Raw genomic sequence first — 25,558 nt, 5'->3', positions numbered from 1 at the left:
TTATCTCATTAAAATGTAATAGTTTAATTATTTTCAGCTGGAATGTTGGACTCGCTCACAGTTAACTGTGTCAAAGGATACACGTGTAAAGGAATCTTTGTACAGCATAAACTCAATTTAAAGCAAAATTGGTCTTTTAGAAGGACTGGCCACTTTAAAAGATTTTCATTTTTGGAAAACAGAATAATTTTTAAATAATTCCTAATTTATGTTTTCTGACTCAATGATTTTTGTGACTTATCTAAAAATATAAATAGTTTATTAGAAAAAATTCAAATTCTTTTGGAAAAAAAATTTAACAATTTGTCTCTGCTTACTTTTTTTGCTTTTAGTTTTGGGTGTACTTTTTTCTCGTTGATGGTCATATTTTTTTTAATTAGAAAAATAAATCCTTATTTGATTTGGAGTGATTGTATAGAAATGAGCTTATTTATCAAATTAACTGAAAATCTGAAAATCTCTTGAGTTTATTTATTTGTGACCTTTCACTATTTATTAATTTTCAGTATTCCTGCTATTAAAAGATTGTTACAGATTTATTATTAAAAATTTGTTACTTTCCAATATTTTATAAATCGTGAATTTATTATGCTGTTCTAAATTTCAAATAATGCACTAAGAGAACAAAAATCTATGCTTGTTTCAAAATTAGCCTCTTTCTCTGGGTTTGGCAGCTTCAATCTTTTTACTCTTTAGAGGTCAGAGGCTGTTTTTCTTTCCAAGTTCGAAAATAAATTATTAATTTCGATTTCACGTTCTTGTGGATTTTTCTCACTTGTTCGTTTTATTCTTCCCATTTGTTTTTCACCTTTAATTTAAAATTAATGCTTAAGTTGAAAAAAACGAAGAAATTGATTTCATGGAAGTTGAACAGGACATCACCTTTCCAGTCGTAGGGTATAGGAAGGAGGGCTGTATCTAGGATTGTTTTAACAATATGTTTCTAGACTAGAAATTCTACGGCAATTATTATTAGCTGTTGAGAAGAGTAATAACAGTGCAGGGGTGCTCGTTCAGATATGTTTCACTAATATACATACAGGATGATTATAAAAAACACTATCCCGATGTATGAGACTGTAACTACCATGCCGCTCACAGGAAAGGAATAAAATTGGTGCTCAACATAATTTGAGGTATGAGATCAAGAATAATATGAAAAACAACAGTTAAGCTCCAACAGTTACGATTATAGTGACAAAATTACAAAATTTTCAAATGACAACACCAGCTTTTTTTTATTGAAATTTGTTCTCCATGACAAAAGAACATTGAATAGCGTTGGAACTGTATCTAGCACGGAAATCACAAACCTTAAAAGACTAAGAATAAAAGAGAAAACACCTGTGGTGTGTGCCTATCAGGAACGTGAAGTACAGCTGATTCCTTTCGGCATGACACGCGCTTTTGTTCCAGCCCCCATCTGCCACATGCAAAGTATCATCGTGGTTGAAGTAAGTCAAGTGGGAAATTTGTGAAGCACAATAAAATGTGCCTGGAACTAAAGCACCTACCATGCCGAAAGAAATCTATTAAACGTCACGTCACGTCTCTGGTAAGCAGGCACACCACTGTTTCTCTATGGTGAAAATATTCCAGTAAAAAAATTTGGGTGTTGCCATTTGAAAATTTTGAAATTTTGTCACTGTAAACATAACTGTTAGAGCTTAAATGTTGTTTTTCATATGACTCATGGAGAAATACACTAAAATACATCGAACCAAAATTTTATTCCGTTCCTGTTAACGGTATAATAATTACGGGCTCATATATCGGGATAGTTTTTTTTTAATAATCATCTTATATATATAGACTGGTTCAAGATCGAGCTTCAAAAATTCTGATCATAATGCTCATAGCATTTTTAATTTTCATTTACACATATATGATGTTATAACACTTAATATAAAATTCGAAGTATTATTTTAGAAAACTTTTTTATACGGTGTGTTTATTCATAAATATATTAGCTTGAAATAGAATAGAAAGAATTAAAAATTACTATTTCTTGGTATATGTATGTGCTTGATAGGCAGATAATAGTAAGATTTTACATAAACTCTTTGGAAATTTCTAAGAGAAATTATGTCTGTCAATCGCCGATAATAAGTATTTATGATCATAACAAAAAGGACTGGACAGAAGACTATAAAATGAATACAAAACAAAGAAAAATATATTTACAATTGGAAAACAACTGGACGAAATGACCATATATTTTTTTAGCTTATTTTTTTTATAAACAAAAACTGTTTTGCCATATTAGGGCTTATATCTGGAGTTGTTGAAATCCTCTCATACCTCTCAAAATTTGAAATAAAATGTTGTCACATAAAGATTTAGTCGTTATAAAATGATTCGACTATATTTACTTTATGTGTAGAAAAAGAAATGAAATCCCTCTATCAGTCATTTGAATACTTCACAAAAATTCATTTAAATCCAAAGTTAATTATCATTTGAATGATAGGGAATTTTCTTTTCTATTGTTCTTTTAATCATTCATTAAAAAATGTCAGTTATTTTACATATACTTATGTAGATAACGTTTCATCTTCGAAGATGATAGTATTTTCTCTACAATTTCTAATCTCCCTTTCGCTTTTCCTTAGGAGTCTTTGTATTCAAAACTATCACAAAACAAATCTTATGGATTCACTACTGAATTGAGTCTTGCTAGTTTCGCTCGTTACTCTGAGAACACTGTGCGTCCTAGTGAAGATACCGAGAAAAAAAATTATGATTGATCTTAATTGATTGACCTTTGATGCTTTAACTTCGATTAGCAAAGTAACTTTAGCATTACTTTAATGTAATTTCCTGGCCTAGAAAAGTTTCTCTTTTCTTGATTTGTAGGCATTGAGGAAACAAACAATTTAGTTTTTAATTTAACAATTAGTTTAAAATAAATAAATTTATAAAGTTATAAAAAAAGAAATGATAGAAAAGGATTTTAATAATCTATAAATAAAATCCAAGGAACGAGTTATTTTTTATTGATAAAACATTTGTAATATGCCTTTGTAATAACCTTTGTAATGGACTTCTTTTTTTTTCTTTTTTTAAATTTAAATCCACTCAGAATAGATATGCTGATTCTCAAAAAGGCCTTTTCTGTATATAAAGGAGGTATATTCACATGTAGCAAGAAAATAACGAGTGTTTATTTATTTATTACAAATGCCCAGAAGATTGGTTATGACGCCATTAGATCTCTAGACTTCCAATACTGTCAAAGACACAAGGAAATAGGCAAAGCCGTAGCAGATTTAGTATTAACCAAGGTGCAAGGATAAATATTCAATTTTGAGAAAAGCAACATGCTTCGGGATGGGTAAAATAGTTAAGTAGTTAATGTGATTATATTTCTCTTAAGAAATTAATACAATCACAGAATATGAATGTAAATTACATCTTGTTTAACCTCATAAGGATTGCATTCATATTTGAAATATATTATCCTAAACACAACTATTCAAGCAAGCAAGAACGTCTTGAAAAAAATTATCTCTTCTTGCTGAATAATTTTCGAAATTTTCTACAATTTATTCTTTGCATGTTGAATTCATTTTCTATTGAACTTTTTAACAACAAGGGTGAAATTCATTATTGACTCATCAAAAAGAAGTGGTAAAAACCATATCGCTCTCTTTTGTTTACATTCATTTGATCCATCAGATGCTACAAGTGTTGCCAATTTCTGCAGTTAAATAACCAATTTTTCGAAGCCTCGCAAGAGAAATATTTATATTGTTACGTATACCATCCGGTGGATGTATGCTAAATAAACTCCATCGTTGAATGATTAGAAACTGTATTTTATTCCAAAAATATCCCAGAAAACACAGAATGCAAGTAGCACAAATGTAGCCATGATGCCTATAAAGTACAAAAGTCACAAGCGCACAAAAAATTTCTGAATAGTAAATACAGCGATCAGTGTAAACCACTAGATAGCTCACTATGCGATCAGCATTCCAAAGACAAATCCTGTCGATACTGCTACGTTCAGTGGTGGCGGGGTGGTCGGCTGTACGCAAGAGAAGAAGAGAGCATTCCAAAGAGAGCATTTACTGAATGATGCATACTATCGAATTTATATAAATTTTCAGATGAAGCATGGCATTGCTGAAGGTTTTATAAGACCTTATAGCGTTCGATTCGTAATGGAGATAGACCAATAATTCTTGTATTTTGCATAATCTTAATTTTTGTCGACTGTATTGATCCCGAATTCGGGGATTCATTGCAAGCTTATCCAACATCCATCAAGAATCCATGTTAATCACTCTTTCTTTTTAGTACTAGACTAATAGGGCAGATTGATCCAGCATCCAATAAGAATCCATGTAAATCACTCTTTCTAACTAAGTAATAAACTTAAACAGCAGACTGATCCAGCATCCAATAAGAATCCATGTATCACTCTCTCTTACTAAGTAATAAATTAAAAAGGCAGGCGGCTCCAGCATCCAATAAGAATTCATGTAAGTCATTCTTCCTAACTAACAACTAGATTAAAATTGTAGGGAAATGAATTACAGGTCCTTAACGAAATAGATATTCTAAATAATTATATTAGGATAATTGTTTCTACTATTCATATATTGTCCTCAATCTGAATTTTTAAAATTTTTTGCATTATTTGTATTAAGTATTTTGAAAATTATATCTCTATAACCAAGCATTCTTATAACAAGACATTTTTTTTTACTTAACAATACTCCTCTCAACCAGGATATTATAAATCGATTTCTCTGGAACATGTAGATACTTTTGTAAATATGAACTGGAGATATCAGAATAGTTTCTGTCAAACTATTTTGTATGGAACTCTTTGATTCAAAACAGAGTAGATTCAAAGGATCGCATTCAAATTGATTTTATCTGACATTTATCAGACGACTAATCAGAATTTACAATGAAAGGCCTTGCATTATCCAAAATGCATGAAATTCCTCATCCGAAGTAACTATTGCGAAATTGGAACCTTATCCATACTATAGCGAATTATACTACTCTTTTAATATGCGGTAGAAATTGCTCCCATAGAATTCACGAATTCACCTGTCAATATAGTAGAGAGGAAATAACGATTCACTGTAAATTCCCCGGTCCATTTGACTTTGAAATGCGCTATTCTACAATGCTTTTGTAATTAATTGAAATTCCACCTGCATTTTTGAATTAAAACAAAAATGCTTCAAATCTGTATGATCACAATTCAATGTATTCAGCCGTATTTTAATTTAAACAAAATAATTCAGCCATCAATGTTTGATATAATATTTAAGATAAATTTTACTAAAGAATATTATTGGAAATTTTGTTAAAGAAATTCATTCGTTTCTTTCTGATTTACGAGATATTTTTTCTTATTAAACTATTCTATTTGAATTTTCAGCTGTTAACTATTGATTAATTCGTATAAATTAATTTTTAATTTTATTAATTTATTCCGACAAGGGAAGGGCATGAGATGACGATTCAGTTCAGGATGAGATTTTGTATTCTGATGATGATTAGGTGTGTGCCAAAAGTGGTATTACACCGGTAAAAAACTCATAATTGAAATTTAAAAAAAATAGAATTTAAATAACTATCAAAGGGCTCTAGCTATCCTAAAAGATCTTCCATACGCGTGTTTACAAGATGCAAAAGAAGCTAAAGCTTGCCAAGTAAATTTTTTTCTTTAGTTTTAGTACAATGGTAGTATATATTTAGAATGTTCATTCAATTTATGTAATTTTGAATATTTAAAAAAAAGCATTCATATATATAATTATTTTGCTTCTAAAAATTAAATTATAATCCAAGAATAAAGCTATAAAGTTTAATGTTTGTATAAAAATGAAAAACGTATTAATTTAACTATTTGTGAATTATTAATAAATTTGAAATAATTTAGAAAGAAAAACAAATAAATAAAAAAAAACATTAGCTCAGGGCCGAACTCTAGTCTCAGGAATACAAGACCAATTCTTTATCCATTGTTATGTTTGAACGTTTTGCGCCGGTGACACATTATTTGTATATATGCTATGCTGAAAATGTGAAGATTATTTTCTCAGAAATGAGTCGCTATTGCAGTTTAATATTTTCTTGAATGAACAATCCACATGTATACAAAATCTCATCCTTGCGAGTTATAGCTTTGGTTATTTTTCTTTCGCCAGCTAACAAATATTGAGACAACCACCATCAATTTCCCAGAAATACAGGTAATGCATTTAATTTCGAATATGGTTTAAATAAGGAATTGACTCTAGGTTCCAAGAATTCCGTAATTTCGATACTAGAGTTCGGCAGATAAATTAATGAAAATACAACAAAAATTTATGTGATAATAGTTATTCCATCATTAATTTTGTTTTTGTTTTTGTTTCATAAAATTATTTTTAAAATTATAAGGGTTCATAAGCCTGAGAAAATTTGTATTAGATATTATTCACAAGATAATGAGTTTCAAAGATGAAAAAAATGAATGATTTTTCATTTCTTAAAATGAAATTGTCAAAGACTTATCTTATAATTGTGGATACTCGATTCAATTTCAGTTTCATTAAATTAATTAATAAAATAATTTATTCCGTGAAAATCAAAATAAAGAAGAATTCCCTTTATACATTTATTTGAAAATACATTTTTTAAAAATTTATTTTATTTTATTCTTGAAATTTCTTTTCTTGGTCATAATTGATTTCAAATCATTGGAATACTTTCAGAGAAATTAATAGTTTGAAATTATTAAATCTTGAGCGAATCGATAAAAATTAAATGGGAAAAATATTACTAATTTTATTTGTATAATGACATCTAATACGCTCCAAAAATTATTTTAAATTTTTATTTCATACGATAAAAATAGATTAATTATTCATGACGTTAGGGTAAGAAAAAAATATATAAAACACTTTGAAGAATTTCCATTATCAAAAAGCATATTTTTTGAAATAAATGAACAGATGCCACGAATTATGAGTCTCGAGAGTTGCCTTTTAATTCTTTTATCCCAGTTTTTCACTGAATTGTTTCTATTTTTCATTCTAGAGAAATGTTTATTTTAATTTTTTTTTAAAAAAAAGCAATTCAATATAATTTTAAAAAAATTAAATTAAAAAAATATTTTTTTTTCTAGTTTTACCCCTTTAGAGAATAGAATCGCATTTTCCCCTTTTTCTCTCCTGGAATCAGCATATAATATCCCTCTTTTTTGCTACATAAGCTTTACATTAAAAAAAAACCATTTATTTGATTTCTCAAATTAACTTTTGAAGAATACTTTCAAACTTTTCCGCGAGTTGAATACATTACGTTATTTTGAGGAATAAACCTGATTTTACATCGTGCTTTATTTGAATGCTATTAAATTCTGTATGCGAAATATATTTCAAATGCACAAATAATCAGCCTTTCTCGGAATAGAACGGAACGTCGCAATTTTCGACTCACCATACAGCGTTCTCTAAAATTATTTCAATATAAAGGGAATCACGAATGAATTTTCAAAAAAATTATTATTTATTTTCTTGACGAAATAATATTTGCAGTTTTAGCCCCATATAAGTCGATATTTTCTTTTAATAAAAAAATATTATTGAAAACAACTTTGACATTTATAATTTGAATGATTTTCCGTCTATAAATGCCTTCAGTAATTAACACAGTAACAAAAAAAATATGGAAAAAAATAAAGCATACAATTAACACAGCAGTTTTCTATTGAATAAATATATCAATTTTATTGTGTGTAATAATTTAGCAAGGATACTAATTAACTATGGTATGCAGAAATTTCAAAACAAAATAAAACAACAGAAAAAATGTTGGCATAGAAATTTAGCCTCGAAAGTACGGATTCGTATGAAGTTTTAAATGGAATCTTTCCGTAAGACAACATCCTTTGTATGTATTTAATCGTAACTACACAAAAATGCAGAGACTTGATTAAATAAAATTTAATAAGTAATCCTATTACTAAAATTGTAATCGTGTTAATTTTTTGTATAAATCAGCTGACAAAAATAAGTCCAAATTACACACTACCTTTACTTTACTAAGTTGTTAAACATAAAACGCCCATTAGCTGGCCTTTGGAATACAAATTTGAACACTCAGATCTCAGGAACATTCAGGGCATACATCAAAGTAACGCAATTTTATGGAAATTTGAGAAAGATAACACCTTTATTAGAAAGTATGGCGGTAAATTTCGGAGAGGTAATTTTAGCCTGGTTTTAATTGATATAATTTAGTACCACATACTCCAATTCAGTCTGAAATAGCATCTTTAACATCCTTTTAGGAGCGTTGGTTTCTTTTTATAAATACCATTTTAAAAGTAATTCCCTTAATCTGATAATACGTTTTGACAAGTTATTAAGAAAATTCATTTCTTTAGTGTCTAACAAATACCATATTCCTGCATGAATTATAACTTTTTTATATATGTATGCAATGATATTTTAATTCTAATTTCAATTTAATTAATTTCCAATATTTTATCTTAATTTAGCCCATAGTAACTTCATTCTAAAATATTCTCTTATTTCGTGATCCAATTCCACTTTCGATTTAATTAATCACTTTGTAAAAATAATGCGCCATCAGCACTACGTATTAAATGAAAGTGAAACTTTTACCCTTCAAAAGGTGTCAAAGGTCACACGTGTATTGAATTGGCGCCTGGTCAAAAATCCAATGTTATATAAGGCTAGTGATCATCTGTTTGGCCCTTTTTTCCCTTTTCTTACTGCTGTGTGTGCCGTGCTGCGTTTTCTTGTATATAATCAACCATGTCTGCCACTCGGAATAGAATAAAACGAAATTAAAGATACCAAGTTTCTTCACTGTTTCAAACCTGCATTCTACTTCAATCAAAATATGTTACATATTATTAAGCCGACGGGAATTAAAATCTATTATATGTATATACCTAGACCAACGTTACCACGAAAAAAAAAAGAAATTGTGTGTCTGAAAGGATTAAAAATGCATTAATTTCTTTCAATCCAAGATTTCAAAGTGAAACATGCATTACCTAGCATATCTTTAGTATTATAGCAATCTCTACTATACTAAGATAGTACAGTGGTTGGCAAACCTCAGCTCATATGGATACTTCCCTTTGTACTAAGTAACTAAATGCATCCATTGAGTTACTACCCTGATATTCAGGAGCTACTTGTGAGATATCCATAAAGCTAATATCATAGCAATTGCTGAATCTCTGTGCTACTTAGTCTAATATGCTAGTTCAAGTTCAAAGTCACCTTTGATGTGCCATTTCTGGAGAAGGCTATGGGGAAATAGCGGATATGCACTAAATTAAACTAGAAAGGTAAATTTATTCTGGGAGAGGATGTAACAGGACAGATTTGAAAACCTAAATGAATATGTCTGCAGAACTATTTCTTAGAAAAGGGAAAGGAGGTGTGGAGTTGATTAAAGTAATGCTTAATTCTCGAGTTGCTGTTATATAAAAAGCAACGGCTCAAAAATATTACGAAGGTTTCTGTCTTAGACAATTAATTCACTAGGCATGGATTGAAGAATAGGATCTTGTACCTCATAGGCAGTTTTTTTTTACATTCTAATTATAATTTTTATTGATTAAAAATTGAAAGAAATTTTAAGACAGAAATCATCTTTCCTTTGTGAATTACGGAAATATTTTAACATAAAAATTATTTTGTTATGATAAGTCTTTAATGATGGCATTCGATAATAAATTTGATCATGCTTTAATGTCTAGACGCGAATGGTAAAATATTTCTAGGCCCAAAATGAAATATTTATGTGATATTGGCCATTGTTATTTGTTACTAAAATTCATCACTGAAGTATAAGAACAAATAATAAATCAATGTTTTATAATATATTGAAATTTAATGTCTTTCTTATGCCGGATTAATTCTAGTTCAGTGTCATGCTATGTTGTTCCAGATTTAGCCATTTTTTTTTACTTCCTCGTACACATAGTGTTTTGTAGATTTCTGCCAAAATTTGAGGAAAGTTCGTTCAGACGAAGTCTGTCTGTCCGGCCGTTAGAATATAAGTTAACACAATAATTACAAAACGAAGAGAGCTTGATGGATATAATTAGACATATACATAACATTTATTAATAATTTACATAACATTTAACATTTTTATAACATATTTATTCTTAACATTTATTAACATTATACATAACTTTTAAAATTTTTATAACATATTTATACATAACATTTATTAACATTATACATAACATTTAACATTTTTATAACATATTTATACATAACATTTATTAACATTATACATAACATTTAAAATTTTTATAACATATTTATACATAGCATTTATTAACATTATACATAACATTTAAAATTTTTATAACATATTTATACATAGCATTTATTAACATTATACATAACATTTATTAACATTATACATAACAGTTAACATTTTTATAACATATTTATACATAACATTTATTAACATTATACATAACATTTAACATTTTTATAACATATTTATACCTAACATTTATTAACATTATACATAACATTTATTATGATATACATAACATTATAATATTTATAGTGTAGAGACCTAACAAATTTTAAACCAAATCCAATTAAGAGTTGGTTGTCTATCGGTCTGTAATTTCAGAAGCATATAAACGCGCCAATACAAAAATGCAATGAATTAAATATATTAAATTTGGCATGGAATTTTGTGATTGCAATTCTATTTTCTTAACAATTCTTTTTGTTTCTATCGATTGGAAAAAACGCATCTAAAACACAGGTTTGATTTTCGAAAATAGTTAACCCCATGTCAGATTTCATCGTCAAATAACTCTCCAAGAATGTTACGATAGGTTCAGAAAAACGGTATATTCACGCCAAAGGTGAATATTTCGTAACTATTGTACACCAATGCTATGCTAAAGTATAGGATAGTTAAAGTATAGGATAAAGATTTATGCTAATTTGTATCATAGAACTGAAATCTAGATAATTGAAGAAAATCTCTATTTCTTATTTTTCAATACCATAATGTTTATCGTTTTCTGTTGCAGATGGATCCGAAGACGTGTGGCATCATTCTGCCATCACCGCCGGCGCTGGTGTGGCAGCGTCCATTCTCATCGTGATCGCTGTCTGCATCTACTACTTCAGAAGGATATACCTGGAGAAGAAGCACAGACCCATGGGGGTAGAGTAGTCCTTCCATTCATTTCATGTTACGGATTTTATTTCGAAATCCGACTCTTGATCAAAGCCCTTATTAATTATAATTTTAAAAGAACTAGTTTCCTTAAAAATTATCAACAAATTTCGATATAATTCAAAACCCTAAATAATCATAATAATAATATCGTAATCATATAATAATAATATAAATCATCAAAAAAGCAATGAAGCAAATGTTTTAAATGGTGTGAAGTTATTTGTAATAATTTATTAAAGCATTGAGTAGGCATTACTGCTATGAATGACTTGTATTAAATGACGTATTACGGTGAAAGACTTTAATAATGGAATACTTTAATAATGGAAGTCAGTGCTTATTCTAATTGTAGTAGATATTTTTTTAGAAAAATCAACAATTTGCTTGTATTAATTAAAATAATGAATTTATTTGTTTTTGAATTTTCAACAGCAAGAATGCAGTTATTGTGTTAACCAATTCTAATAACACATTCTAAACATGTTAAACTAAGGGATTCATGATTTTTTTCATTTAAATGATAAGCTCATATGTAGGTAAGATTGAAAAATATTCATATTGTTACGAAATTTCACTGGTTCGCCTTGCTGTGGGTGTATGGTGTGAAAATACAATCAGCAGGCCTCAGCAGAAAACAACGACGACGCTTATTTACACTAAGAACACGAGCACTGAGACGAAAAATATTTACAGCCGAGACGAACACAGGAGAGCACACAGCAGCAATCTACAGCAAACAGTAGCCCACAAGTAGTAATCGTCCGCAGCACACGAAGCGGCCAGACAGAATCCAACAGGAGAGGGGATCCTCGGAGCTCTACGGTCTCTCCTATCTCACGCCTTAGTAGCCGACTCACTACTTCTCACAACCGGCTACTACACACGAGACAACAGGACTCGGTAGTAGACAACAGGACTCGGCACACAGAGATTCGGCAGTCGCTCCACCGTTCAACTCACTCCGCCGTTGCTTCGCTATACTCTCGAAAACTCGTTACTTGTTACGATTCACTGCAGCTTGAGACTGCCGCCTTTTAAAGCTCCCGGGAGGCGGACCGAGAATCGTCTATTCCAATCAGGTGTATCTGAGTTACTAATGGATGGATCGTTAAAATGTTCGAAGTTTCCAGCATTATCTATTTTGTCGCCAAGTTTGTCGCCAAGCTCTAAGGTCATTGACGCGGCATCCGATCAGCATCCACAGGGCTGATCATACGACGGTCTTTCTTACGAAGACACTATTCGTGCTGGGAAGCAAAATTACAACTTTGTAACAATATGTAATAAGTATGTGATTCGTATCTAAATATTTTTTTTCCAAAAAACAAGTTCTTACAAACCAAAATAAAAAAACTGCCTTGCGAAGCTTCGTCACCTAGATACTGACAGTTTATATACGTAAGGGTACAATATATTGTTTTATAAATGCATGTATTTAAACATTGTTCAACGAAATCCAAATTTTCATTAAACAATAAAAAGCCGACATTTTAAACTCAAGTTATACATTTTTTTTTCTGAAAATATATTGATCTTAAAATAAAATTTGAACATATGTAACTTAATATCGCATATAATAAATATTTTAATACTCATGAGATCAAAGTATTTCGTTCAAAAGAAATTATGAACTAAAAAAGAAATTATGAATTGAATAATATTATTATAAATGTATCTTTACCATATTTGTAAAATGTTAATGTGTTTGATTTTTATACCACTATACAGATTAATTTTTATACCTAATTTCATTTAATCAGTTTTCTTTTTTTATTTTTCTTTATTGAGGAGACTTTTTTACTAGATTTACCATTATTATAAATAAAGAAAATGTGAATAATTTTTCTTATCTTTGAGCAATATTAAATTATTTTGCAGGGCTTTTTTTAAAGGATTTGAGACGGAAAAAATAAACAATTTCTTTTTCTCAACATAAGTATTTAAACATATTATTTTTAAATTTTATGCGAATAAAATTATAATCAGAAAATGGATTGGATAATATATAATTTACCAATTAATTCTTCTTTTAAAATAAGATTCAGATAAAAATTCTATCTGTACAATAATGCACATTTTATTCTGTTGCAATTTATGCAATTTATGGATGTAAAGATATTCTTGCGTATAATATGAATTTTCTACATTTTTTTTTTTCTTTTTTAAGATTTCTGCTAAGGGGAACTTAGTAAATTAAATTAAGTTTCTACTTTTATTTTCCCAAATAAAGAGAATTTCCTGAGAAATGAATTAAAATATTATTTTAATTTATTTCTAGAATATAGTGCAATTTTTAAAAAGCTTTGCAAAAAAAAAAAAAAAAAAAAAAAAAGGACTTTTTTTTTCTGAATTATTGCAGTTTCGTAGAAATTATTTTTCATTGAAAATATGCTTTGAAAGTTTCTTCAGAGAACATTAAAAAATGCCTACTGAATTTGTTTAAAAATAGATTTAATCAAAATTCTCTTTGAAAAAAAACGTATAAATAAAAATTTAATTATTCTTTTTGAATTGCAATTGCTATCTAATTATTTGTGAATGGTATTTATAATATTTGCTTGCTTGTCATTTCTATCATAAAGTTCTGAAATCCAGTCTATAATTCTACAGTATTTTATATCATTAAATTGTGTAAAAATTGAACAAATGCTATTAATGACTATATGTATATATTGAAATTAAGCTAAATGAAGAATCATTCAATTCATTTTTAAAATCTTTTATTTGATTTTATTTGTTTCATACTTGTAATTATGCAATTTTGATGTGCTCCTTCCTATTGTGCATTTATGTATTTTCGATAATATCAAATAGTTTCATTAATTTCAGAAATTATCAATTAGCCGATTAAATTAATTTCAGAATGAAGTTGAGATGCGCTTGGATATATAAAACTACCTTATGATAAATTTGAAAAAAAAAAAAAAAAAAAAAAAAGATTTTCACTATCTATACGATATTTAAAAATGAGGTGTAAATAAAAAAATGAAAAAGTTGTCTCTAATTGAATTAAAAATTCTCTTTTTTCTACATTAATAACTGTATTTATGAAAACTACTTAATTGGATTTATTGCATGAACGGAAAAATTCAGTTATTACGACAACGGATTGTTGGTAAAATATTTGTTACAAGAAAATACGCTTTATTAGAGAATTATAATGCATAATAAAAATAAGGAATAATCTATTAAACTCACCTCTTTTTTGTTAATTACAATATGATAATAAATACAATATATTACCTATATGAATTACAATATGATATTTTACCTTTATTATTTACAATTATTTTGATTAAAGAATGTTCTTTTACTTTTCCATTTACAAACATTTTGATTAAGATATTATTTATTCCTATTTATTTGTAATTGTTTTGAATAAAATAAAATATTCCTCCCTTTAATTAACGATTGAATTGATTAAAATATATATTCAGTGTAGAATATTATTACTTAGATATTTTTTCGAAACATAGTTCTGTACTTTGTGGAATTTAAGAATACCTGATATTGGAGCATTTGAGAATCTAAAATGTCCAATAATATCTTATTGTTCCATTTAAACTTTTGTATTAAGTTCAATTGTGTTACCTTCTATGTTTTCGCTCTGTGATATCACAGTTTCTTTGCTTTAATATTCCAAACATCTCTCTATTGTTTATGAGTTTAAATCTAGAGAAACCTTATTGAATTAATTTCTTTAATACTCCAAACATCAATCTCTATTGCTTACGAGTTTAAACCTACAGCAGCCTTAATGAATTAATTTTCTTTAGAAAATTCTATATGTTTGAAATATTCTGCTATATGTATCTGAAGAAGCAACTACATAGAAGGAGTAAGGAACAATTAATAGAATTCATAGCTGCAAGGATACAATATTTCAACTGTTGTAAAGAATACGTATGGATTTTTTACTCGCAAAAAACTGGCAATTCTCGTTAATTTTTAGTGCGAACTCGTTGATGTTTAGTTACAAGTACCTCGCAAAGCACGATTCTCCTTATAAAACATATATATTTATATCAGACTTTCATAATATTTTTATGTACAAAGTGTTATCTTTTAATTTATAATATCTAAACCATGAAAGATACCGTATACATGTTGTTTGTAAAAAACCCTTAAAAGATGTAAATGACAATGCTTTATGTTTATTGTATCATCTGAAAAAAAAATTAAATCTATTTCACAATACCACTCTTTTATTAATCATATATTGTAAAATGTTCGTCACACACTGATATATTAAACAAAATTATTTCATTCTACTGACAACACTGGCCGAGTTATGAAGTTTAGAATGAAAAAGTTTTAGAAAATTTTGAGCAATTTCAACAGTTTACTTAAGGAATATTATCCAATAAAAGGACTTACCTTTTTTCAAAGTGTCTGTTGCTAGGTCTAAAATAATGTTATTACAAGCTTCATAACAAGGTCAATTTGATTACAGATGAATAGATCTTTCCTTGTTTAAAATGTGTCAAAATATTTTTTAGTTATGATTAACTGGGATGGAGGAATGTATCAAAATTTAGATTAGGAAAATTTTCAGTAATATATTTCTTGACTGAAACAGCACAATGTATAATTTTTTACTTTGTCAACATCATTTCCCCATTTGTAACAATTTATATATCTTTAACGATTTAGAAATTAAACAATGATTAGAGTAGGTGCTTTGTTTTCAAAATAATCTATTAAACAACAGTTAGAGTAGGCGCTTTGTATTCAAAATTTATGTAAGGAGACTAAAAATAGTTATAAAGAAAATATATATTGTAACATGATCTGCATTTTAAATAAGTTGGATTTTATAATAATAACTGTTTTTAGTGCTAGAGTAGGCCCTTTGTATTCAAAATTTATGTTAGGAGGCTAAAAATAATTATAAAGAAAAAATATATTGTAACATGATCTGTATTTTAAATAAGCTGGATTTTATAATAATAACTGTTTTTAGTGCTAGAGTAGGCCCTTTGTATTCAAAATTTATGTTAGGAGGCTAAAAATAATTATAAAGAAAATATATATTGTAACATGATCTGGATTTTATAATAATAACTGTTTTTAGTGCTAGAGTAGGCCCTTTGTATTCAAAATTTATGTTAGGAGGCTAAAAATAATTATAAAGAAAATATATATTGTAACATGATCTGGATTTTATAATAATAACTGTTTTTAGTGCTCGAAAAATCCAAAATATATATTATCAATTTTATTTCAACAAAATGCTAATTTTCAAAATAAAATTTATTAAAATGGATTATAAAAATGATTAGTAATAATTGCATGAACTAATTATATAACCAGGATAATAATTTTAGAAATAATCCCACACTCTGTTTCGAATAAGAAAATATATTAAGAATAATTTCTCACAAGAAACAGAATGGCTGATAGAAAAGATGATACGGGTAGATGGCTTTTTCTTGGAATTATTCTCGAAGGACGCTTTCTTGGAAACCCCATTACTTTTATAACCTCATCTATTTGATATAAAATAGAATGGATACATATCAAAGGCGTTTATTTGTAATTAGATCATTAACACAGCGCAGTTATTTTATCTCAAAGGAACTTCAAGTCTTCTACTCTTTCCTGGAAAATGCGATTTGCTTTGAAATATAATTTTAAAAAGTTTTAATTCTATTAATATCACATATTATTCTCGGAAATCGTAAATTAATTAGCTTCAAAGTCAAAGGCATTCTAATAAATATTTTTAGAAACCTGGTTCTTTATTTCGAAAACAACCCTTATTTTTCGATATGTGTAGGAGAAAGCTTTTGAAATGGAATTAGAGGTATTTTTCTTTTTGGTCTTCCTTATTAATTTGATGTCAATGACCCTTAATCTGTCACGTGTTTACAAGTAAAGTGAAGAGAGATAGGGACAATTTTAATTGCTACTTATTTGCAGTGTTGTATCACATAAAACCCCAAAAATGAGCTTCGGAATTTGTAATTAAATTTTATTTTCTCATTTGAATTTTTTTTTAAAAATTTGAAAAATAATGAGAACTTGAAAACTAAAAAAATATGATTCAGCATTTTTTTTTAAATTTTAACAATGCAATTTTTTAAAGGTAAATATCAATTTTTATGTTTTATTGTTCAATGCTCTAATCAAAATTTTTGGAATCAAATTTTATGCATTATGTATGATGTTAAAATAAATTTATATGAATTTAAAATGAAATTACTAGATTCATGTTAAATTATAATTGCATGTATGTATAATCACTTTTCTTTTAAGATTAAATCATTAATTATTTGAAATAAATTTTTCAATAATGCTACCACTAATTATCACTTTTCAAATGATTATTTTGTTCTTAAGATAAATATAAAATTAATCTTTTCTTCCCAACATTTTTAATAGTATTCACGCTGAATAAAATATTATATTGTGTTTAATGAGCTGTATTAATTAAAATTAGATAATTATATTAATTATTTGCTTTATATGCTTTTTAATTAAAAATATTTTAGTTTCATGTCATGAAGATATTTGTTTCTTGCATTTTACATTAAAATTTTTTATTTGTTTATAATTGAATACATATTTATCAAATTTCAAATATGAATATTTCACAAATATTGAATTTTTAAAATATGCATAATACTTTATTAAAACTAAGTTTATATATTTTATCTTAATATTTATATTTTATTTATTATAATTACATAATAAATAAAATAATATTTTTAAAAAAATGTAAGATTTTTTTTAAATTTTATTTTAATATCCCAAGGAAACTAAGAAAGATTTTTATTACTTTATATATGATTAAGACAATGAATATTCGATACATCAAATGACTTCTAATTTTATTGATTTTTTTTCTCTGCCTCAAATGAATAATTAATTGATACTGTTTACCTTGACTGACTATATTCAGTTTTCTTTCAAAATAAAATTTCTGTGTCTTGTATTAAATTAATTGCAGTTCTTATCCATTTCATCAATTGTATTGTGCAAAATCTGATGGATTTTATTTTACTGACACTACAAATAAATGTGAATTTATGCTAAATATTGAAATAAAGAATGTACGAGGGAGAATATATTCGTAGTAAATAGTGTAAAAACATGGGGAAAAAAGTTGAGTTGCACAGAAATTTAAAAAATGTTTAAAATTAAAATGACACCATTTTTTTTCAAAAAATAAATGTTTGAAAATGCCATTATTGTACGTATTCAATTCAATGCAACCCTTAAGTTAAATTTTGATCTAAATGGGCTTTTGATCAGGCTTCTGATTTTATTCCTTAACCTTTCCCTTTTAGATAACTTCAGGAAAACAAAGAATATAAGTAACTTATACCACTATAATTCCTTTGTGTATATAACGAAATATATATCACCACGATTAACATAATTAGGACATAAATGTTTGACTGAAAATGCCATCATTTTCTCATCTAATGTCCCATATTGCTTCACCTGAAACGCATATCAAGCATCATTATAATCACCCAACTATGTCCTTCAATCATGCCTATCCTTTAAATGACTGTGCTTTCGTAACAAAGACCAGGTACATGGTAATAGGTAAATAATGGCTAATAAATGCAAGTATTTCTTTCCATAAATTACCAACATCTGTACCATTCACTAAATTCTCCCCCAAAGTAAAGACTATACAGACTAGGGGTAATTCATACTTTTTTTCTTCTTGGTAAAACTATGTATAGAAAAAATAATGTTGTATGATAAAACTCTTCCCAAATCAAATGAGAATGACGTTATGTCGATAACTATGTTATTTTTCGACATAATTGGCTCCATTGTTGAAGCATTTATCTTTATATGCCCTCGTCAGAGAAAGATGTCACTTGTGATGATGAAGAAGTGAACGAGAAATTTGAAATTAAGCATTAATAGTATATCAATGGTGAATCTTCGGTTCTTTTTAATCGCTTCTTCAATTTCAATAAATAAATCATCATCAATCAGAGCCCGCCATTCACTCGTTCCATTATCGAGAATGTTTTTATATCATTCATTGAAAAACTACCTCCTAACAATAGAATCTTTCATCGCGTTTTGTTCGTAAATTTCACAAATTTGTCTCTGAATTTCAATTTTTTTGTGTGTGTGTTCATAGCATTAAAAAGAGAGATTGGCAGCACGTAACTTATCTGTGATGGATATTCATTTTTTAAAACATTTTATCTCAAAATGCAGACTGACACAATGCCAGCGATCTAAAAATGTCGGGATTTTGATGAATTTCCACGTTTCAGATTTCTCCGAGCTCAAAAAAACACATTTTTGGAAAATGTGTGTCTGTCTGCCCGTGACATAGATAACTCGAAAACGCTTTGAACTGGAGGGCTGAAATTTGGTATACGTTTACAATAAATTTGCAGATTTTTTTACTATATCGTAAAATCGTTTTTGAGTAAAATCTGTTCAAAAAAGTCTGCCCGGTTGTTCGAATATAAGTTAACACGATAATTACAAAAAGAATTGAACTAGATAGATAAAATTCTGTACACAGATTTAAAAATATATAATGTAGACATCTATCAAATTTTAAGAAAAAAATCCAACAACCGGTTGACTATCTGTCGGTCTGTACTTTTCAGAAACTGGTAAAGGCAATAATTCAAAAATGCAATTACTTAAATATATCAAATTTGGTAATTCATTTTGTGACGTCAAGTGCTGTTTTGTGTCAAGTTTTTTTTGTTTCAGTCGGTTGAAAAAAGCGTATCTAAAATGCAAAATCGATTTTAGATAATATTAACGCATGCCAGGGATTAATCGCCAAATAACTCGCCAAGGATCACATGATAGATTCAGTAAAAATGCTAAATTCACTCCAAATGTTACTATTTCGTAACTATTGTATGTTAAGATCATGTAAAACGTTCTCTGGCATGGAAATTTTGTTAAAGGTATGCTAGAAGTTTTGCGAAGACCAATAACATTGGTTAATTATTCATTTGTCAAAAACAATTTATGCAGACATTTGTCTTTTATCATATACAGTAAACTTTTTTGCATAATTACTTATTTGTACTGCTTTAATGTCCTTCTAGTTGTATGCGCTAAATGGACAACAATTTAACCTTTTTTTTTTAAATACATAAGCAATCTTATTTTCTTATTCAGGTAAATGACTGAATTTCGATCAGATCCCAATTTAAGAACAACTGCCCATTAAAATACGGGCAATTTCGGGTACAGAGAATGTCGGTTGTTTTCGTTGCCGACATCCCCTGAAGTCAAAGGGGTGGGGCCATACGGAAATGATTCCTAGGAGCATCTTTGGTGATAGAAAATGACCCGAACATCGTAAAGGCGTATTTGTACTTAATTGATGCTTGAATCTATTCATTGCTGAATTCTCTAGAATATTTCTGCTGCCCGTTTACCGAAATATTGATTAAAAATTAGCCTAAATTTGTCTCTAGGTTGTATCTTAAAGTTTATCCAAGTCCTTAGTAATATTTTGTTTGTGAGTCTATTGTAAATGATAATTGTTTAATATAAGGTAAAAGAATTCAAAAAAATTAAAAAGTAGTTCAATATTTATTATAACATTTAAAATAACAATGTTCATATTATTACTACGAAGTCCTGCAAAAATATGTCAACCGTAACCGCATATTATGACCGTATATCACTGTATGTGCCAATTCTAACCGTATATTCTTTCAGGTAAAACTGCAACGGCCTGATTTAGTAATTTTTTTTCTTTTTACTTTCGCGTACATTAAATACTGTATTAAAGTATCTGATTTACCAAAATTTTGATCTCAAGATCTTAATGAATCTCCAGATTTCAGACCTAAAGATTCATTAAAATGAATTTGATAAATGCAATTTTAGAATTATATCCATCTGCTTGTCAATACAGTAACCCGAAAAAGCTTTGAGCTTGACAGATTAAATTTGGTATGTTATCTTTACTCCAAATTTGAAGATTTATTTTAAATTTTGAAAGAACTCCATTCAAAGGAATTTTTTTCATTATTGGTACATTAGTTTGGTTTGGTTTGGTTATATTAACGTCCCGTTTGAAGCAACACTAGGGCTATTTTGGGGCGGACCTCGTCATTTTGAACCGCGGTCAGATGACGAGGACGACACCAGAGCTGGCACCCCTCTCTCCACACCACACCACACCAGTGGGAGGACATTTGGTCATGACGGATTTAACGTGCAACAGACCCCCTTACACGACGATTCTTTGGTGGAATCGGGTCACGAGCCTAAAACCCTCCAGTTCCAAAGCCGAGACCTTACCACCAGGCCACCGCCAAAACTTGCAATGCAAACATGCATGCATTCTGTCATACAGATGCCAGATGTCAGCTTGTGGGATGGAATTCCATGTCTGTTGTACTTGGTCTTTTGATACAGAAACGATTAATGCTGATTGTAAATGATGAGGGTGATTTCTTTCAATGAGTGCCATACGTGATCAATTGGAGAAAGATGATGATCTAATAGGTCAAGGCAACGTGTCAACACGCTGTAGAGAATATGGGTTACAACAGTGGTATGAGGGGAAGTGTTATCCCAAATACCCCTTTGAATGCTGTTCATGAAGGGGAACGCAACGGGTTAAATCACCAGACTGACGCACAAATTTGCATTTTATGTGCATTGGATAACCACGAGAGTATTCCTGCTATCATACAAAATTGCTCTCCAGACCATAACACCAAGTGTAGGTCCAATGGGTCTAGACCGCAGACAAGTTGGTTACAGGGGCTCACCTCAAATCAACACACGCCTATCACTGACTCTAAGGCAGAACCGGCTTTTATCAGAAAACACAACAATGTACATTCGGATTATCTAAGTAAACGTTAAAGGACATATCTAGGGATACCGAATAACGGTATACCGGGATACCGAATACCGGTATTTTGAGCCATTTGTGCAATTTTGTAATACCGGTATTCACAAGTTTAAATACCGGTTTTTCGGTATTTACTAGAAATTTTTAAAATTGTCTCCACAATATGTCCAGGGATAGCGAACATAGCAAAATAGTATACGCTTTTGTTTTTATGTCACCATAACGGGCGAAATTAATTAACTAATTAATGGCTTAATTAATTGTTAAATCTAAATTAGCGAAACATGGATTATCCCTGAAAGAAAATATTGTATCCGTAACGGCTGATGGAGCAACAATTATGAAAAAAGTTGGAAAGTTGATTGGTGCAAATCAGTAGTTGTGCTTTGCACATGGAATTCAATTAGGAGTAATTGATATATTATATAAAAAAAAATAAAGAACAGAAGAATCCAAATACTGTGGATATAAAATTTTCGGATTCCAACTTTGAAAAGAGTAAGAGTGAGAGTGATATTGACAATGAAGATAATGACAATGTAATTGTTGAAGAAGATATTGCTAATGAGGATGAAATATTAACCTATCAAGAATTGCTTCCTATAATTTCTAAAGTTCGAAAAATTGTTAAGATATTTAAACGTTCCCCTATAAAAAGGATATATTACTAAATTATATACTAACTGAAAGTAAAACAGAATATATGTTAATATTAGATTCTAAAACACGTTGGAACAGTTTACTCCTAATGATGGAAAGATTTTTGAAATTGAGAAATCCAATCCAAAAAGCAATAATCGACTTAAACCTGTAAATTAATTTTTCAGATAGTGAATTCGACTTAATATCCAGAACTATATCAGTTCTACTTCCAACAAAACTGAATATTGAGGCATTATGTTGGAGAGATTCTAATTTATTAACAGCTAATACCACAATAAATTTCATGTTGCAGTCACTGAAAGAATAGCACACATCACTATCTGAAGAATTATATATTACATTGAAAAATCGCATAGAAGAAAGGCATACCGAAATAGAAAATGTTCTTATGGTATTTACATAATTATAATGATTTTAAAAATGAAAATGAAAAAGAAATTTTTACCTACAAACCTATCCACATTCAGAAGAATTCGGTTCAATTATTGAAGATTATTATGTCACTATTGTCGATAGTGAAAAGGAATTGTCTCTTGAACAAAAATTAGAATTAGCGATAAATAAGAAAATTTCAACGAACCAAAATACAATACAGAAATCAGCTATATCCAAAACCATCCGACGAGAAATCAATTTATTTGAAGATGAGGGATTTAGAGGTAAATACTTGGAAAAAGTATATCACGTATTGCTAACAGTACCACCAACTAGCGTAGATGCCGAAAGCGCGTTTTCGACAGTTGTTAATTTTTACACAAATTACTTTTTAGGCTTAATGACAGTAGAATTCATGCATTATGTTTTTTAAGATCAGATTTCAAAAATTTGTCATAGTACCACAGACTGAATAGTTATATTTACGCTTTTTTTGTAATTTAAATAAATAAGATGTTTCTTTACTTTTTTGTGATTATATACTGTTATAATTTATAAGTTACAAATTATTTTTGTGATATTTACACTCTCTAACAAAACTGGCAAATAAAACAAAGAAACACCTATGTTTTCTTTCTTTTTCTAAAATTTCTAATACCGGTATTAAAACCGGTATCCCGGTATTAAGATTTAAAAAATACCGAATACCGGTATTGAAATTTTGGTCCGGTATTGCAATCCCTAGACATATCCTATCCTCGTGCCGAAATTATTTCTATTAAAGATCAGTATTTAGTTACAAAATATTCCTCTAATACATTTATTAGTATAGCAAAATATTGAACATTATGCAATTACAGAGTTGCAATTTCGTATTCTTACGAAATTTCCGGGTTCGTTTGGATAGTGGGAGTTATATGGTGTGGAGAACGCTCAATCAGCAGGCGGCAGTAGAAAATAAAACAACGACGTTTATTTGCACGAAGACGCACAGGACAGCACAAAGACGACAACTATATACAGCGCAGAAGACGATTATCTTCAGCCGAGACATGCAGCATACACCAGCATACAACCAGACTCTACAGCAGACAGTAGCGCACAGCTTAATTCAGAACTAGCTTCACTCCGTCGCTGCTCCGCTTATTTCTGGAAGGCCAGTTTTTAATCGTCGATTCCGACTACTCTTCCGACGCTCCCAACTACGACTACTCAATTCACGACCACTCCCCGGTAGCTGCAGCTCCTTTTATAGGTCTCAGGAGGCGGGGCTAGAAACCTCTCAACCAATCAAGAACGTTCGAGGCGTATCTCGGTTCCTGATGAACGGATCGGGAAAATTCTCGATGTTTCGGGTATAATCTATTTTGGCGCCAAAGTCTCCAAGTCGCCAAATGGTCGCCAAGCTCTGGGACCTCCTATGGAACCAACTCTGCTGGGAAGCCGCATCACAGATTCGTAACAGTATTTTAGTAGCTAATAAAATAACTCCCTGACGAAGGCCTATAATCACTAATAAAAATAATGTTATTGAAAATATTAAGAAATTGGTGCTGCAAAAAAAAAAAATGCTGCATTTATATAATTGTAGATTTTTTAAATAAATGTAATGAGAAAATGTGTGGAGGAATTTTTTATATACTTCTATATTATTAAATGATAGATAAATATATTAACCTTCATTGTAAAATCTACCTTGGCAGTCCAGTTAAAATTTCCATTTCTCTGGTCTAAAGTAAATCTTGACATTCAGAGAACTTGCATTATTATAGAAAAACGGTACTTAATTAACATGCCAGGGCAGAGTGTAATTGAAACTACGCTGCTTCAATGCTGATATCTAATTAAACGCACATTTTCAACCTACTAAAACTTGATTAATAACGCAAAAATATCTCGTTAAAATATCTGAAGTGTGTCATAATTAGTGTTTTCCAAATTATTTAAAATTTATGGAATGAATGGATTACATCCCGAATAGATTTTAATAAGTATTGGTATATTTGTTTACTCCTTTTAAAAAAATTGATCCAGTGGAACAGAAAACGTTTTTTTAGGAAATTAATTTTATGACAAAATTTTAATAAATTTTAAGTTAATAACTTTTATTGACTTAAAATGATAAAAATAAATAAACTAGCTTTTTCATTTATTTTCTGCATTCTGAAAGTTTAATTTATAGTAGTGTTTTTTTAAATATTTTCATACTAATTGTCACCCCTTCCTACAAAATAATACAAATGTATTTAAAATTGCTATCTAATGATTTTTTAATATCTGAAGGTGAAAATAGCAGTGAGTAGATGAGTTCGTACTAATTTCTATGAAAATTAATTTTAATTCGTATTAATTTTTTGTGATAATGGTAAAAATATATAATTCATTGTTAAATGTAATATACTTAATATTAGTTTTTTGAGCTTTTGCATTCAATTAATGCTTGTATAATGATGTAATTTTTTAATAAAAATTCTGCTT

The 25,558-nt window shown here is 28.9% G+C and overlaps 1 protein-coding gene across 1 annotated transcript in view; it reads left to right on the top strand.

Annotated features, from left to right (window-relative positions):
- Positions 1-25,558, top strand: part of LOC129984706 (hemicentin-1-like) — a 523,194-nt gene that overhangs the window by 470,139 nt on the left and 27,497 nt on the right. Inside the window, exon 10 of the mRNA XM_056094647.1 lies at positions 11,066-11,202. Within this exon, the coding sequence (XP_055950622.1) occupies positions 11,066-11,202 (137 nt within the window). The remainder of the gene's footprint in view (positions 1-11,065; positions 11,203-25,558) is intronic.

The sequence above is a fragment of the Argiope bruennichi genome, chromosome 9, assembly GCF_947563725.1.
Source record: "Argiope bruennichi chromosome 9, qqArgBrue1.1, whole genome shotgun sequence".
Classification (NCBI taxonomy): Eukaryota; Metazoa; Arthropoda; class Arachnida; order Araneae; family Araneidae; genus Argiope; species Argiope bruennichi.
Note: the sequence above shows the minus strand (reverse complement) of the source record. Positions and strands in the feature narration are given on the sequence as shown.